The sequence below is a fragment of the Nestor notabilis genome, unplaced genomic scaffold (genome assembly GCF_000696875.1).
Source record: "Nestor notabilis isolate BGI_N333 unplaced genomic scaffold, ASM69687v1 scaffold11695, whole genome shotgun sequence".
Lineage (NCBI taxonomy): Eukaryota > Metazoa > Chordata > Aves > Psittaciformes > Psittacidae > Nestor > Nestor notabilis.
Genome location: NW_009928875.1, coordinates 33218 through 46419, shown reverse-complemented (window position 1 = coordinate 46419; position 13202 = coordinate 33218). Strand labels below are relative to the sequence as shown.

Below are 13202 nucleotides of genomic sequence, written 5' to 3'. Positions count from 1 at the left end.
TATATATATATATACACACGTATAAATAAGAAATTCTTTGATTTTTAGCATGACACTAGCAGTCCTTTGCTGATCACCCCCCCTTCAACAGAGACTCATTGGGCTGTTAGGGTAAGTGTAAAAGACAACACATTCCATCCATTCTTTAAAAGTTAATATTTTCTTTGCCTATAATTTTTCCAGTAAGAATATATTGTAGCAAATAAATTTCCCATTTGAGTAGTCCTCCCTTTCTGACGGTAGACTTTTGCACAATAGAGAATGTTGACCTGTAGTTTTATATGTGAAATAAGCATTAACCAAGCCTGTGAGAAGCCCTGGTGTGATGTTTTTAAGGCACAATGAATTTTAATCTTCTGCCTGGATTTCCTCTGGAATCCTAGAGTAGACACGTTCGTGTTTGTATAAAGGAACCCCATTGAGAACAGCAAAGCATTTCACCAAATCCATCCTGAAGTATTAATTTAAAGCTTGAGTTCATATGTTCTAATTAGTAGTCAGTGATACAGTGTATGTCACTGGAAAAAAGGAACTTTTGATACATACATGAGGATATTTGTATTTAGTTAATTTTCAAATGCAAGCCATTTCCAAAAGGTAGAAATTGAATAAAATAACTTTAATGCTGCTTTCCCTTTTTCCCTTTTTCCCTTTTTCCCTTTTTCCCTTTTTCCCTTTTTCCCTTTTTCCCTTTTTCCCTTTTTCCCTTTTTCCCTTTTTCCCTTTTTCCCTTTTTCCCTTTTTCCCTTTTTCCCTTTTTCCCTTTTTCCCTTTTTTTCCCTTTTTCATTTATGTAGTTGCATGATGCACTTTCAAGTGGGAGGCAAACTATATGGGAAGAACAGTTTTTAGTTCTACGGAGTTTGTCAAAGTTTGTTTAAAATCTGGGCAGCAGTGTTTTGCTCAGAATGCATTGTCCTTTTAGAACACTATAGAAACACATGTTCCATGCTGCATGTTAAAATCTCTTAGCTATCATACCCTTGGTTTTGAAATCAAGCTCCTAAATCCAGCTCCATGGGTTTACATTTAAATACAGCATGGTGGCAGTTGCCAGAAAGCTCGGAAGTTTAGAATGAATGCTTTACTGACCAGTCTTAATTTCTTGCAAGATCTCATTTTCAACACTCACACAGGCACACTTTTTTACTTATTCAGGCTATTTCTTACCAACTAGGTGGAAGAAAAAGCAAAGTTTGATGGTATTTTTGAAAGCCTTTTGCCAGTAAATGGTTTACTTTCAGGAGACAAAGTAAAACCAGTACTGATGAATTCAAAGCTACCTCTTGATATCCTAGGAAGGGTAAGTATGCTGTTTAGATTTAGCTATTCTCTATTTAGCTTTTTGTAGTTGCAATGTTAAATATTTAAGTGTAACTTACCAACATGGATCAGGTTTTGGCTGAGGTATTACATTGAGTGCATGCTATAAGACAAGAACAGTAAGTAGGTTCTGAAGTCTTCCACTTAGAAATAGGAATAATAGCATCAATTTGGGCCCTGGAGTAGGTTGGCTTCATTATCTTTGTTTTCATTTTAAGAGCTGGAAATTTTTACTTAGGTTATTTCAAAACAAGAAAAAGCTCTCCTGAACCATAATGGCTTTTATATCATATTCCACTCTTTTGTCATGTTTCCAAATACAAGTTAATAGACATACCATTAAGTCTATCCACTGTTTGTACAGGAGAACTCTTTAAAACATCCTAGTTTATTGTAGCTGTCAAATTATCAAGTAGTTTTGGTTTTTTCATGTTTATTTATACCTTTCTGCATCCATTTAAAACACGTATTCTTTAACGTTTTGCATATTGATATGACTGAATGCATTCTGTGTAAGAGCTATATCTTTGTATACTTTAATCTTTTCAGGAAGAACTGCCTCTTTCTCTGATATCTGCAAAATCTAAATATGACTTGTTTTAATTCTGTACTTGAATATTGTGAAGTACTTGGCCTTGAAAGGCTTGTATTATATCTGGCTATTGTCATCATAGAAATTTAGGAAGCTTTGTCCTGTTCCAGAAGAGTTTGCAGACAAGATAGGGGACTGAATAAATGGCAACGGACTAATGAGCCAGCTTAAATTTGTACTGGGGTCCAGAGATGAAGCTGGGAGAAGAGTTCAGATGGTTGAGTCTTGGTCTGAGCTCTCTGTCCCCTCTGCTATACTGTCTCCAAGTCGTATTGATGATTAAACAGTGCTAGGTGGTGGCTGGGTATTAGAGTACCCAAAGTTTTGCATCCTTCTAAATCTCCTGCAAGTTTCATTGACTCTACTTGACCTAATAATGAGCTACAGTTGAGAGATGCTTAAATCCTCTGCTATAAAAAATGCAGGGGGGTGGACAATTTTATTTTGCTTTTAACAAAAAATTAGAACTATAAATTGAGGAAGGGAATGCAAATTAGAAGTGTATTGGCTTCTCTAAAACATTTTCACTTTCTTGTAAGATAAATTTGGACAATCTGCTAACCCACACCCGCTGGACCATTCTGAAAGCCACCTCTGGATGTTTTTAGTGAGCTTGATGATTCCTTAACTGCAACATAGAAGGATAAAAATCCTGCCTGTGTTGCATCCAGAATTTGTTAGAGGCAGTGCTGATTCACGCTGCCACAAAACTAATCCTAGTTTGTTCCTAGGTCTAATATAACTAATGCAGTCTTCCCAAAAATCTGTTAGGAGTCTTTATATGATGCTTAATATGATGATGATTAACATCAAAAGCACAAAGTGTAACTTGTTCTCTAAGTGATTGTTTTTATCATAATTGCTGTAGGTCTGGGATCTCAGTGATATTGATAAAGATGGTCACCTGGACAAGGATGAATTTGCTGTGGTAGGTTGCTTTACATTCTCCATTCACAGTGTGTCTCTTAGAGCAGATTGCTCAGTTTTTTCTCTCAAGAGCTTTGCAGTTTTCTCTGCTACATTTGACTGTTCTAATCTAAATTGTTCATGTGGAGCTATTAAATGATCTCTCTCTCATTTGTCTGCTGAGTCTTGCCTATGTCACCAAGATTAAACTTTCTGGAATTAAAATCAAAATTATCTGCTCTGGTTTACATCTCTAATCTTACTGTCTTCGTTTTAGTAAGATGTAAATGACTGACATTGGAACATCTTGTAGCTTTTTCTTCTAATTATTAATGTTATCTGACCTTTTTGCCTCTGCAGGCAATGCATTTGGTATATAGAGCTCTCGAGAAAGAGCCAGTTCCTTCACTATTACCCCCTTCTCTCATACCACCTTCTAAAAGAAAGAAGACGCCTGTCTTTCCTGGTTCTGTTCCTGTTCTTCCTGCAAGTCCTCCACCAAAAGACAGCCTCCGTTCCACCCCATCTCATGGTAGTGTCAACAGTCTGAACAGCACGGGGAGTTTGTCTCCCAAGCACAGCATTAAGCAAGCACAGGTACAAATCTTTTTTCCCTTTTAAAATCAGCAGACTGCAGATAAAAATAAACCTGCTTTTTGATTTCTGCCTCACGTGAGTGTTTTTCTGAACACGTGTTTTTTGTTGAATAATTTGGGTGGAGGGAATGACACGAGAATGGAAAGACTTGGAAGAGCAGAAGAAAAGCAAGTGAATTTTAGTCCGTGACCATGAGGTAGCAGATCTTATGGGGAATTTTCACTTTTCATAGAAATTGAAAATGTAGAAAGGTTTCAGCTATGTATCTACTTTAATACCAAAGAAATCATAGAATTACAGGATGGTTTGGGTTGGAAAGGACTTTCAGATCATCTAGTTCCAACCCCTGCCATGGGCAGCGGCACCTCACACTATACCATGTTGCCCAAGGCTCTGTCCATCCTGGCCTTAAACGCTGCTGGGGATGGAGCATTTACCACTTCTTTGGGCAATCATTAATCTACCTCCTAAAGCTCCTGTGATATTAACATGAGGACTTAGTGTACGCCTAGTTGGGTCCATATTTCCAAAGAATGAATGTTTTCCAAAGCATTCCAAAGCAAGACTGTTTATCAGTATTTATAATTCAGATAGAAAAGTATTAAGCTAAAACATTCATAGGAAAAGGGGAAATACCCACTTACCAGTTAGATTGGATTGTGCGAGATGTTCAGCCCTTCTGACTCTGAATAATGTCACGTATTCTCAGTGTGTTGATAGAGGCTGTTTCCCATCTCTTGAAAGACAAAACTTTGTTTTCCAGCCCTCTGTGAATTGGGTGGTGCCAGTGTCCGAAAAAGTGCGATACGATGACATTTTCTTAAAAACAGACACAGACATGGACGGGTTTGTGAGTGGCCAAGAAGTAAAAGACATTTTCATGCATTCGGGTCTCTCTCAGAATCTCTTAGCACATATATGGTAAGAATTCCCTAGTAGCTTTCTTTTTATAACTTGCTGATCTGGGAAGTTGGATTATCCAGCCACAATTGTGGTCCTAACATCAAAAACCCCCTTAAAACCGAAACAAAACCCCCAACCTCTTTTTATTGCCCTGTTGTTGTACTGTGGTATTTGGGCTATATGGAAAATAAGGGAGAAATTAATTCTCACTTTGCTTTTCTGGGAGGGGGGTATAGTCTGTGAACTGTGGTCACGTTTTTAAAGTTCTGGGGCTCTAAATAGTTTCTCAGGGTAACGCTGTTCTATTCAGTTAATATATGTCTAATAAAATACTGCTGTGTTTATGGAACTCTTTCATTAGAATAAGCAAGCTCTGATGGAGCTGAATCAAAAGGAAATTACATGTATATATGTATTTCAGGCTTCTTGGTAGAGGAGAAATAAGCTTTTCTTGTTTATAAGTATGATTTGTTTTTTACCAGGGCTTTGGCAGACACAAGACAGATGGGAAAACTGAGCAAAGATCAGTTTGCACTAGCAATGTATCTCATCCAACAGAAGGTCAGTAAAGGGATTGATCCTCCTCAAGTGTTGTCCCCAGAGATGGTCCCTCCCTCAGAGAGGAATACTCCCATACAGGCAAGTCATTGAGCATTTGTAGATAATACTGAGCTTTGAAAGTAATGAGGTTTGAGGGTTTTTTTTGTAGTATTATGGTCAAAATTGCCCTTATTTTCCTTATTTCCTCTTGCAAAATTCTTTAACATTTGAAAATATACATAAATTTCTTAACAGCACAAGACAGTAAGTAAAGAAAAATGCAGTAGGATATTCTATAAATAAAGGAATTGCGGAAAATGCTCCTTTGTGATAGAGAAGGGTTGGGGTTTTTTAACTTCAGGGAACTGTTAAAAGCTGGTTTAGTAGCCTGTCCCCTCCTGTAAAATGTAAAATGAAATGGCTACCTGAAGAGTGGTGACTTTCTCGTTTCTGGGAATTGGTGGTTGAGTCATTCCTTGTAGCAGGATGGTCTGTAGTCCTATGTCCTTCACTGTTACTACCATTTTACTGGAGCAGCTAATCTTTTACTAAAAACCCTGCTTTGTTCCTTTCCTCAATAGTGTGTTAGTGTATCTCTGAAACTTAAATGAATAAATCACAGAGTCATGGAATGGTTTGGGTTGGAAAGGACCTTAAGATCATCCAGTTCCAAACCCCTTGCTGTGGGCAGGGACACCTTCCACTAGAGCAGGTTGCTCCAAGCCCCTGTGTCCAACCTGGCCTTGGACGCTGGCAGGGATGGAGCATTCACAACTTCTCTTGGGCAGCCTGTGCCAGTGCCCCACCACTCTCTCAGTAATGAATTTCTTCCTTATACCTAACCTAAATCTCCCCTTTTTAAGTTTGAACCCATTACCCCTTGTCCTACTTCTGTCATGTCAATATATTCATCTTTTCTATAAATTATATAGTATTTTCCTTTACTTGTTTTGCTTTCCCTAACCAGAAAGCTTTTGAGCCTCTAAATATATTTTAATGATTGCTGTTGCTCTGGTCCTTTTAAGGTTTTTCCTGTATCCTTTTTCTACAGACTCTGTCAGGTTACTTGACCTCTGTAGGGACTGAGATCTCAACACTAACAGAAATGCGTCGTGTGAGTAACTGTAATGTCCAAAATAATGCAAATTGGTTTATGTACACTACTTGTGACTTTAAAAAAGGTCTTAGTTCTATTCCTCCTGTCTCTTTGCTCTTGTGTTCTGTGCCACTTGCTCTTGGCATGGTAGTAATACCACAGTAGTGTGAAGTTCCCAGTGTTGGCTGTTGAGCTGGTGATACTGCTTCCTTCAACAATTTGAGATGCATTGGTCTGTCAAGAAGTTTTCAGTGTTAGCATGTTAAAGCCACTCATGTACTAGTTCCCTGAAGCTGTGGGCAGTAAATATACCTTGGTGTGAGAGCTTTAAGCTTTCCATTATTTTTGGTTGACTGTATTTTCCCCCCCCCATCTACTGTGGTTTCAGCTGAATATAACATGGAATAAACTGCATGTTACTGTGAACATAGCAGATCAGTTTTCTGTTCATGTGGAGCAATGAACTGTGTTATCCTAACCAATGCAGCAGCTCATTTTAACTTATTTCATGATCATATTGGGTAACACCTTATTATCATCCTGCACAGCAGATAGTAGAGGTCTCTCAGCAAATCAGTATCTGGTCTGAAAATGTAAAAGTGATGCTAGAAGCTTTTGATTTGCCAGCTTGAAGAATTAGTCTGGATTGGTGGTGGTATTTAGGATTACTTAGTGGCATGTTAAGAAATACTCACCCAAAAGTGAGGACTTAATTAACTTAAGCTCTATATTCACCTGTTTTTTCTGCAAAACAATCCCATTTTACTGTGCTCTCCATTTGTGGTTTGTTGGTTGGGTTCTTGGGGGGTTTTATAACAAATAAAGCCAAACTTTCTGTGCTGATCCCAGCCTCAGAGTGACCAAAGCAAGCAAACTGTACTTGCTTCTTTCTAAAATGCTATTTAAAACTGGTAGGTCTCCTGATTTGTCGTGCTGGCAGTGAGTTCAGTGGGGCAGGTTTGTTCTTTCAAAGAACTAGCAGTCCCTTCTATAACAATGACAAATTTTGTACCAAATGCTGAGATCTTCTCTTAGTAACTTCTGATGACAACTTTCTTGTCTGAAAGTCAAGTGATACCCTCTGTGTCTTTCCTGATCCACACCTGAATGGCTGTAGAAATGACCTGCAGGAAATTGGGCATACTTGCAGCAATTGGCTTTCATTTGTGGCAGGGCTGAAGGAGGTTGTCATTTCAATCTGATTTTGTTCAGTTCCCTGGAAGCTTTGCTGTTGGCTATAGCAGAGCTGGGGTTTTTTGGGTTTGAATTTTGGTTCTACCATTGCCTGCAGTTTATTCATTGCCATTGTGCATGTCCTTTCACTGCCACGTGTTTCGACTGTCCCATCTGTTACATGGACTTGGAGATGTCTCACAGGTAGACCTGTGTGATGTGCTCGGTGCTTGCTGTGTAATAATTTGTTGTCTCCCATAGAATTTTGCAGATGCATATAGTGAGGATTGTGTCCTGCCTTTGTCCTCAGCTTTTGTAAAGGCAAATCTGCTGTAAGAACTTGGCATATTAATAGACTATTTTATTCTTAACAGGATAGTTCAAGTTCCGTTGGATCAGGCGAATTTACAGGGGTGAAGGAGCTGGATGATATTAGTCAAGAAATTGCACAGCTGCAGAGGTAATGGTTGTGGACTATTAAAAGAATCATGGAGTAGGAGATACATGGAATCATAGAATGGTTTGGGTTGGAAAGCCTGGCCTTGAACACTGCCAGGGATGGCGCATTCACCACTTCACTGGGCACCCTGTACCAGTGTCTCACCACAGTACAGAACTTCTTCCTTACATCCAACCTGAACTTTCCCTGTTTAAGTTTAAACCCATTACCCCTTGCCCTATCACTCCAGTCCCTGATGAAGGTCCATCTCCAGCACCCTTGTAGCCCCTTTCAGGCACTGGAAGCTGCTCTGAGGCCTCCAGCAGCTTCTCTTCTCCAGCTGAACAGCCCCAATGTTCTCAGCCTGTCTCCATACGGGAGCTGCTCCAGCCCCTGCTCATCCTCATGGCCCTCCTCTGGCCTTGCTCCAACAGCTTCATGTCCTTCTTACAGTCCTGATGTGTTCATTAGTTTTGTTCTCTTTTAGTCAGTTTATCATTACTTGTCACTGAAGTTGGTGGCAGATCTCCCACTGATACCTTGTAGTTAGCTGTTTATGTAAAGCCAGCCTGGATTCTACCAGGTGGTTTCAGAACAGATAGTATTTTTCAAAGCATAATTGATTTGTATACACCTTTACTCATTTACTCATACAATCAGAATATGGGCTGGCATTTTGGGCTGTGTGGTGTTTCCAGAATCCTATTTAATTGATGTTTGCATGTGCACATGTGTGTTGCATTATTTAATTAATCACAAATGCATGTGCTTGTTTATCTTACAGAGAAAAATACTCACTAGAGCAGGACATTAGGGAAAAAGAAGAATCAATCAGACAGAAAACCAATGAAGTCCAGGTAAAAACTCAGGATATTGTTGTTGTTTTTCATTTTAATCTAAAATAAGATACAGGAAGTTAAGCATTCTTTCTTCCATCTTGCCTTATGTTGCTCCTGGGCAAGTCTTTCCTTCTTTCTTGAGATTCTCCTTTAACTCACAGAAGACTTTTCCTCATCTCCATCAGAAATGTTTTCTTCAGATGCTGGTTAATATAAACAGGAGATGTTACATGAACAGTTTGAAATGTCTTTTTTGTTAGTGCTTGACTAACACTAATTTAGGAAATCATTGTTCAAAGAGTATTGCTTTTGATTATTAGGATAGTTCCATTACAAGTGCTCTGTGTCACAGTCTCTCTTCCATCTTGTAAGCACTGATTTGTTTCTTGCTGTCTCATAAAAGTTGCTGCAGAAACAAAACATACAGATGCAGGGAATAGCCTATATGACATAGAAAATCTTTTACATTTTGTAAGCCTGTTTGTGTGTGGTTGAGCATTCCTATAGAACAGCTAAATATAAGTTACAAACTGTGGCATTTTCCTCAGGAGCTCCAGAATGATTTAGATAGGGAGACAAGTAACTTGCAAGAGCTGGAGGCTCAGAAACAAGATGCTCAAGACCGCCTGGATGAAATGGACCAGCAGAAAGCCAAACTAAAAGATATGCTGAATGATGTAAGGCAGAAATGCCAGGAAGAAACACAGGTGGTGAGTGTATGTTAGTTCTGGACATGCTCAAGAGTACTGTGTCTTTTGTTGAAGGAAATTCTGTTTATTTAGTGAATAACATTGCTTTGTTTATTCATTTTTAGCATAAATGGCCATTTCCACACTAATACAGAGGTCCAAGAATGCTTTTGCTAACCTTTTATAATGGTCATAAATGGGGAGTTGAATTAGATGATCTCCAGGGGTCCCCTTCTACATAAACGGTGGTTGTTCTGTGAATATATGAAACATTTATTCAACCTAATAGGGTAGCTGAGAAGCATTATTGCTGACCTCTGGGACAGTGCATGGGCAGTGGTGCATATTTTGATCACTGTGAACCTCGTCAGTGTTTTAAAAGTGGGTTTTCAGGGGGATACAATTGCCAATGTAGCTAGCCTGTTTTCTTAATGTAGAAACTTGGTGTATAAGGTCATGTAAGAAAGTGTAGGAGGAAAGTCATATGCAACTGAGTAATTTAAACTCATATTATCAGTTAAAAATCACCTTTATAATACTTGGTAAATGAATGGAAAAGGAGTTCTGAAAACTACAAAGTAACCATCTAAGAAACACCTTTTAATTACCTTTGTAATCAGTGTGGTATTTCTGTGATTTAAAATATTAGTATTTCTTGCTGTTACTGAATGTCCTATATGCTTTTCTCAAGGATTTTGTGTAACATCTTAGGCATGCAGTTCTTCATACTAAGTTCTTGTTACCTTCCTTAGCAGTTGATAGGTTGCTTTACAAGTGTCTATTTGTTATCAATTCAGAATTCTTTCAAATTTCACTCTGATTTTTGCAACGTTTTGTTTCAGATTTCATCACTAAAAATGCAGATTCAATCTCAGGAATCAGATTTAAAATTACAGGAAGATGACCTTAATAGAGCAAAAGCAGAGCTGAATCGCCTCCAGCAAGAAGAGACTCAGCTAGAGCAGAGTATCCAGGCTGGAAAAGTGCAGCTTGAAACAATAATCAAATCTTTAAAATCAACACAGGAAGAAATAAACCAGGTATTCACTGTAGCTTCTTTTTTGCTTCTTGAAAGGTTGAGTTGAGCATTACCTAGAAAGATTATGAAGAAAAATCCTGGTTCATAAAATAAGCCTCTTTGGTGCTCAGTAGGTTAATTTCCAGTTTAAGTCAGGAGAAGTTCAGCTCTGAGGGAGGAGGGAAATGCAACTGGCTAGCACCCAGGTTTAACAAGGATGTGAGGATGACAGTGTTATTGAGTGCATAACATACTAAAGTGTTTTCCACTGCTTAGGCAAGAAGTAAACTTTCTCAACTTCAAGAGAGTCATCAAGAAGTCAATAAGAGTATAGAAGAATATAATGAAGCTCTCAATGGGATTCATGGTGGCAGCCTGACGAATTTGGCAGACATAAGTGAAGGCCTTGGGCAGACAGAAAGAAACAACTATGGAGCTATGGTAAAAGTATAAAAAACTACTGTTGTTTGGTGTATTTTACAATAATTAGGTTTGTGACTTGCACCTAATCTGAAACAGTGAAGATGTTTGTTTAGTTGGCTTTTTGTATGTTAACAAATACCATGATTCCTGAAAGGCAGCAGTCTTCACTGCAAGGCAGGACAAAGATTTTAATGCTGGTGGAAAACCTGATTTTTAAGCTTTGGGTTAGGTCTTGTGCTAAGATTTTGTGCCTGTGTAACTGTAACGATATGGATATGGAAACAAAATGTCATGTTAACTTGATTAGTAACCTGTCACATCCTTAGTCTCAGGAGGTAGGGCTTTGTTTTTGCAGAGAAAGTGTAATAAAATGCTCAGCAGAAGAAAAGCAGTAGATTAAAAACAGGAATACATTGAGAGACATGGTCTTAAAACACTTAGGTGCTTAGTTTCTCTGCTTGCATGGCTTGCATGAACATTTATGTTTAATTTCCAGTAGAAGTCTCCAGATGTTTCTCTTACTTGCAAAACCTAAGAATCACTTACTGGAAGAAAACTCCAGTACATGTTCATAGTAAATGTTTTAAACCGTCATGCCCCCTTCCTGTTTCTTAACTCTTCCTTCCTCTTCCTCATCTCCCCACCTCCCTCTACTGTTCTGAGAAGTATTAATTAAGACTTCTTCCTTTGCATCTTGTAAAGGAATGAAAGAAATACCATGTCTTTCTAGTATTGGGGGCAGTGTAAGCGGGTAGTTTTTACTAGGTATTTATGTTGGTGTTGAATGGCTTTGTCAATGGAGCCCAGTTGTGCAGGTGCTGCATGCCCATGTGGCTACTGTGACAAGGACTGGTTTCATCAGAGACCCAAACCAGGCAAAAGACAAAGGGTATCATGGCAAATGAATGCAGTGAAGAGGTTTCATAACCATATTTGTTTGTGCAGGCTGTAGTTTTGTAACTTGTCAAAGCTGGAGCTTGGCTTCTGCTGACAGACCTCTCATGAAATGGTGACACTCCTCCTGCCACGTAACGCTTTGTAAGATGAAATCAGTACCTGGAGCTTTGAGCTCAAGAAAGACCTAACAAGAAGCAGTCTTAACTTCACAGTAGTAGTTTCTTGTATTTGAAGTCCACAAGTGATTTGTGTAACCTTGTAAATAACTGTCTTACCTGAAGCTGAGCTGCAAAATAACTGGGAGAGAAAAACTTTTTGATAGTGCAGTGGTTGGGGTTTGGTTTTGGTATTTAAGTATTTCAGAACTGATCATACTAATGTGGGCAAGAGTTTAACCTTTCATTGGTTTATGTATTGGCTATACAAAACCTTTTGATGTTCTGTGTAGCCTCAGGCTGTGTATTTCTTTCTATGGTGTAATTATTCCTACTTAGAAGCCACTTACTCAGAAAGTTCTTTAGGAAGTAATGATTAAGATCAGTAAACAGGAACCAAGATAGCATAGAATTTCTCCACAATGGGTAACAGAGCATTTTAGTCATGGTAAGTTGCTGTAATGTTTCTCCTCTTAATTTTTAGGATGATCCATTTAAGAATAAAGCCTTGATGTTTACCAATAATACACAAGAACTGCATACAGACCCATTCCAGTCAGAAGATCCTTTCAAATCGGATCCATTTAAGGGAGCAGACCCTTTCAAAGGCAGTAAGTGACCAGTGGCTCACCCGAGACCTTGAAGATCAGTTTTTGAGTAAATGATCTTTTCAGAAACTTCTATCATCTTGCTAAATAGTGGATAAAACAAGTGATTTTTCTATTCTGCATAGGTGACCCATTCCAGCATGATCCTTTTGCAGAACAACCACCTGCTCCAGCAGGTAATAGCCCTTTTGACGACAGGACAGATATGATATAAACAATTTGTAGCCAAACACAAGGATTCCCAAGGTTTTCCTGGCTTCAGATTTTTGGTTTGCATGTGGGGACATAGCAGTCTGATAGGGTGTGCATGTGTGTGATGCAGGATCAATGTCAATAACATCAATGTAACTCTTTAGTTCCATAACCTTAATATAAACGTGTACCTGTTCAAACTTAGTAAATATCCTGTTATCTGGGAGTTTAACAGATTTGCCACATTGTTGTGTGGTTTTATAAGAAAAAGTCTCAGCAGTGAGTATGAGGTCCAATGTAGAATGGTTCGTTATGGACACACGAGGTGCTATGTCTGTTTACCTTTTAATACACTCCTAGATCCATTTGGAGGTGATCCATTTAAAGAAAGTGACCCATTTCGTAGTTCTGCCCCTGAGGATTTCTTCAAGAAACAAGTGAAGAGCGACCCATTTACCTCAGATCCATTCACAAAACCCCCTACTTTGCCCTCAAAGGTCAGTAATTTTTCAATCTACACAGAACAATTTCTATACTGTTTCCAGGCTTATTGTCTGAAAGCTAAAAGGAACAAACTACCACAAAATACTTTGCTCCTAACTGATGAAATACCATGAATTCCATCCTGGAATGTCTGGATCATTAAGGCAATCAGCAGTTTGTTCTCTCCAGTTCCATGATAACTTTTATCTGTTGGGAGTTTCAAGCCACCAGCACCCACTCATTCACACCATTACCTCCATTCCTTCACTGTTTCTGTTTGTGCAGTCACATAGTGAATTGGATTGAGGAACCGATCTGGCTAAAGGATT

The 13202-nt window shown here is 38.7% G+C and overlaps 1 protein-coding gene across 1 annotated transcript in view; it reads left to right on the top strand.

Annotated features, from left to right (window-relative positions):
- Positions 1-57: 57 nt before the first annotated feature.
- EPS15L1 (epidermal growth factor receptor pathway substrate 15-like 1) overlaps positions 58-13202 on the top strand; it is a 32879-nt gene continuing 19734 nt past the window's right edge. Inside the window, exons 1-15 of the mRNA XM_010014732.1 lie at positions 58-111; positions 1178-1303; positions 2784-2843; positions 3182-3418; positions 4182-4339; positions 4804-4960; positions 5913-5975; positions 7505-7590; positions 8354-8426; positions 8957-9118; positions 9940-10137; positions 10392-10556; positions 12075-12201; positions 12324-12374; positions 12751-12887. Of these exons, the coding sequence (XP_010013034.1) occupies positions 1268-1303; positions 2784-2843; positions 3182-3418; positions 4182-4339; positions 4804-4960; positions 5913-5975; positions 7505-7590; positions 8354-8426; positions 8957-9118; positions 9940-10137; positions 10392-10556; positions 12075-12201; positions 12324-12374; positions 12751-12887 (1710 nt within the window). The 5' untranslated portion in view covers positions 58-111; positions 1178-1267. The remainder of the gene's footprint in view (positions 112-1177; positions 1304-2783; positions 2844-3181; positions 3419-4181; positions 4340-4803; positions 4961-5912; positions 5976-7504; positions 7591-8353; positions 8427-8956; positions 9119-9939; positions 10138-10391; positions 10557-12074; positions 12202-12323; positions 12375-12750; positions 12888-13202) is intronic.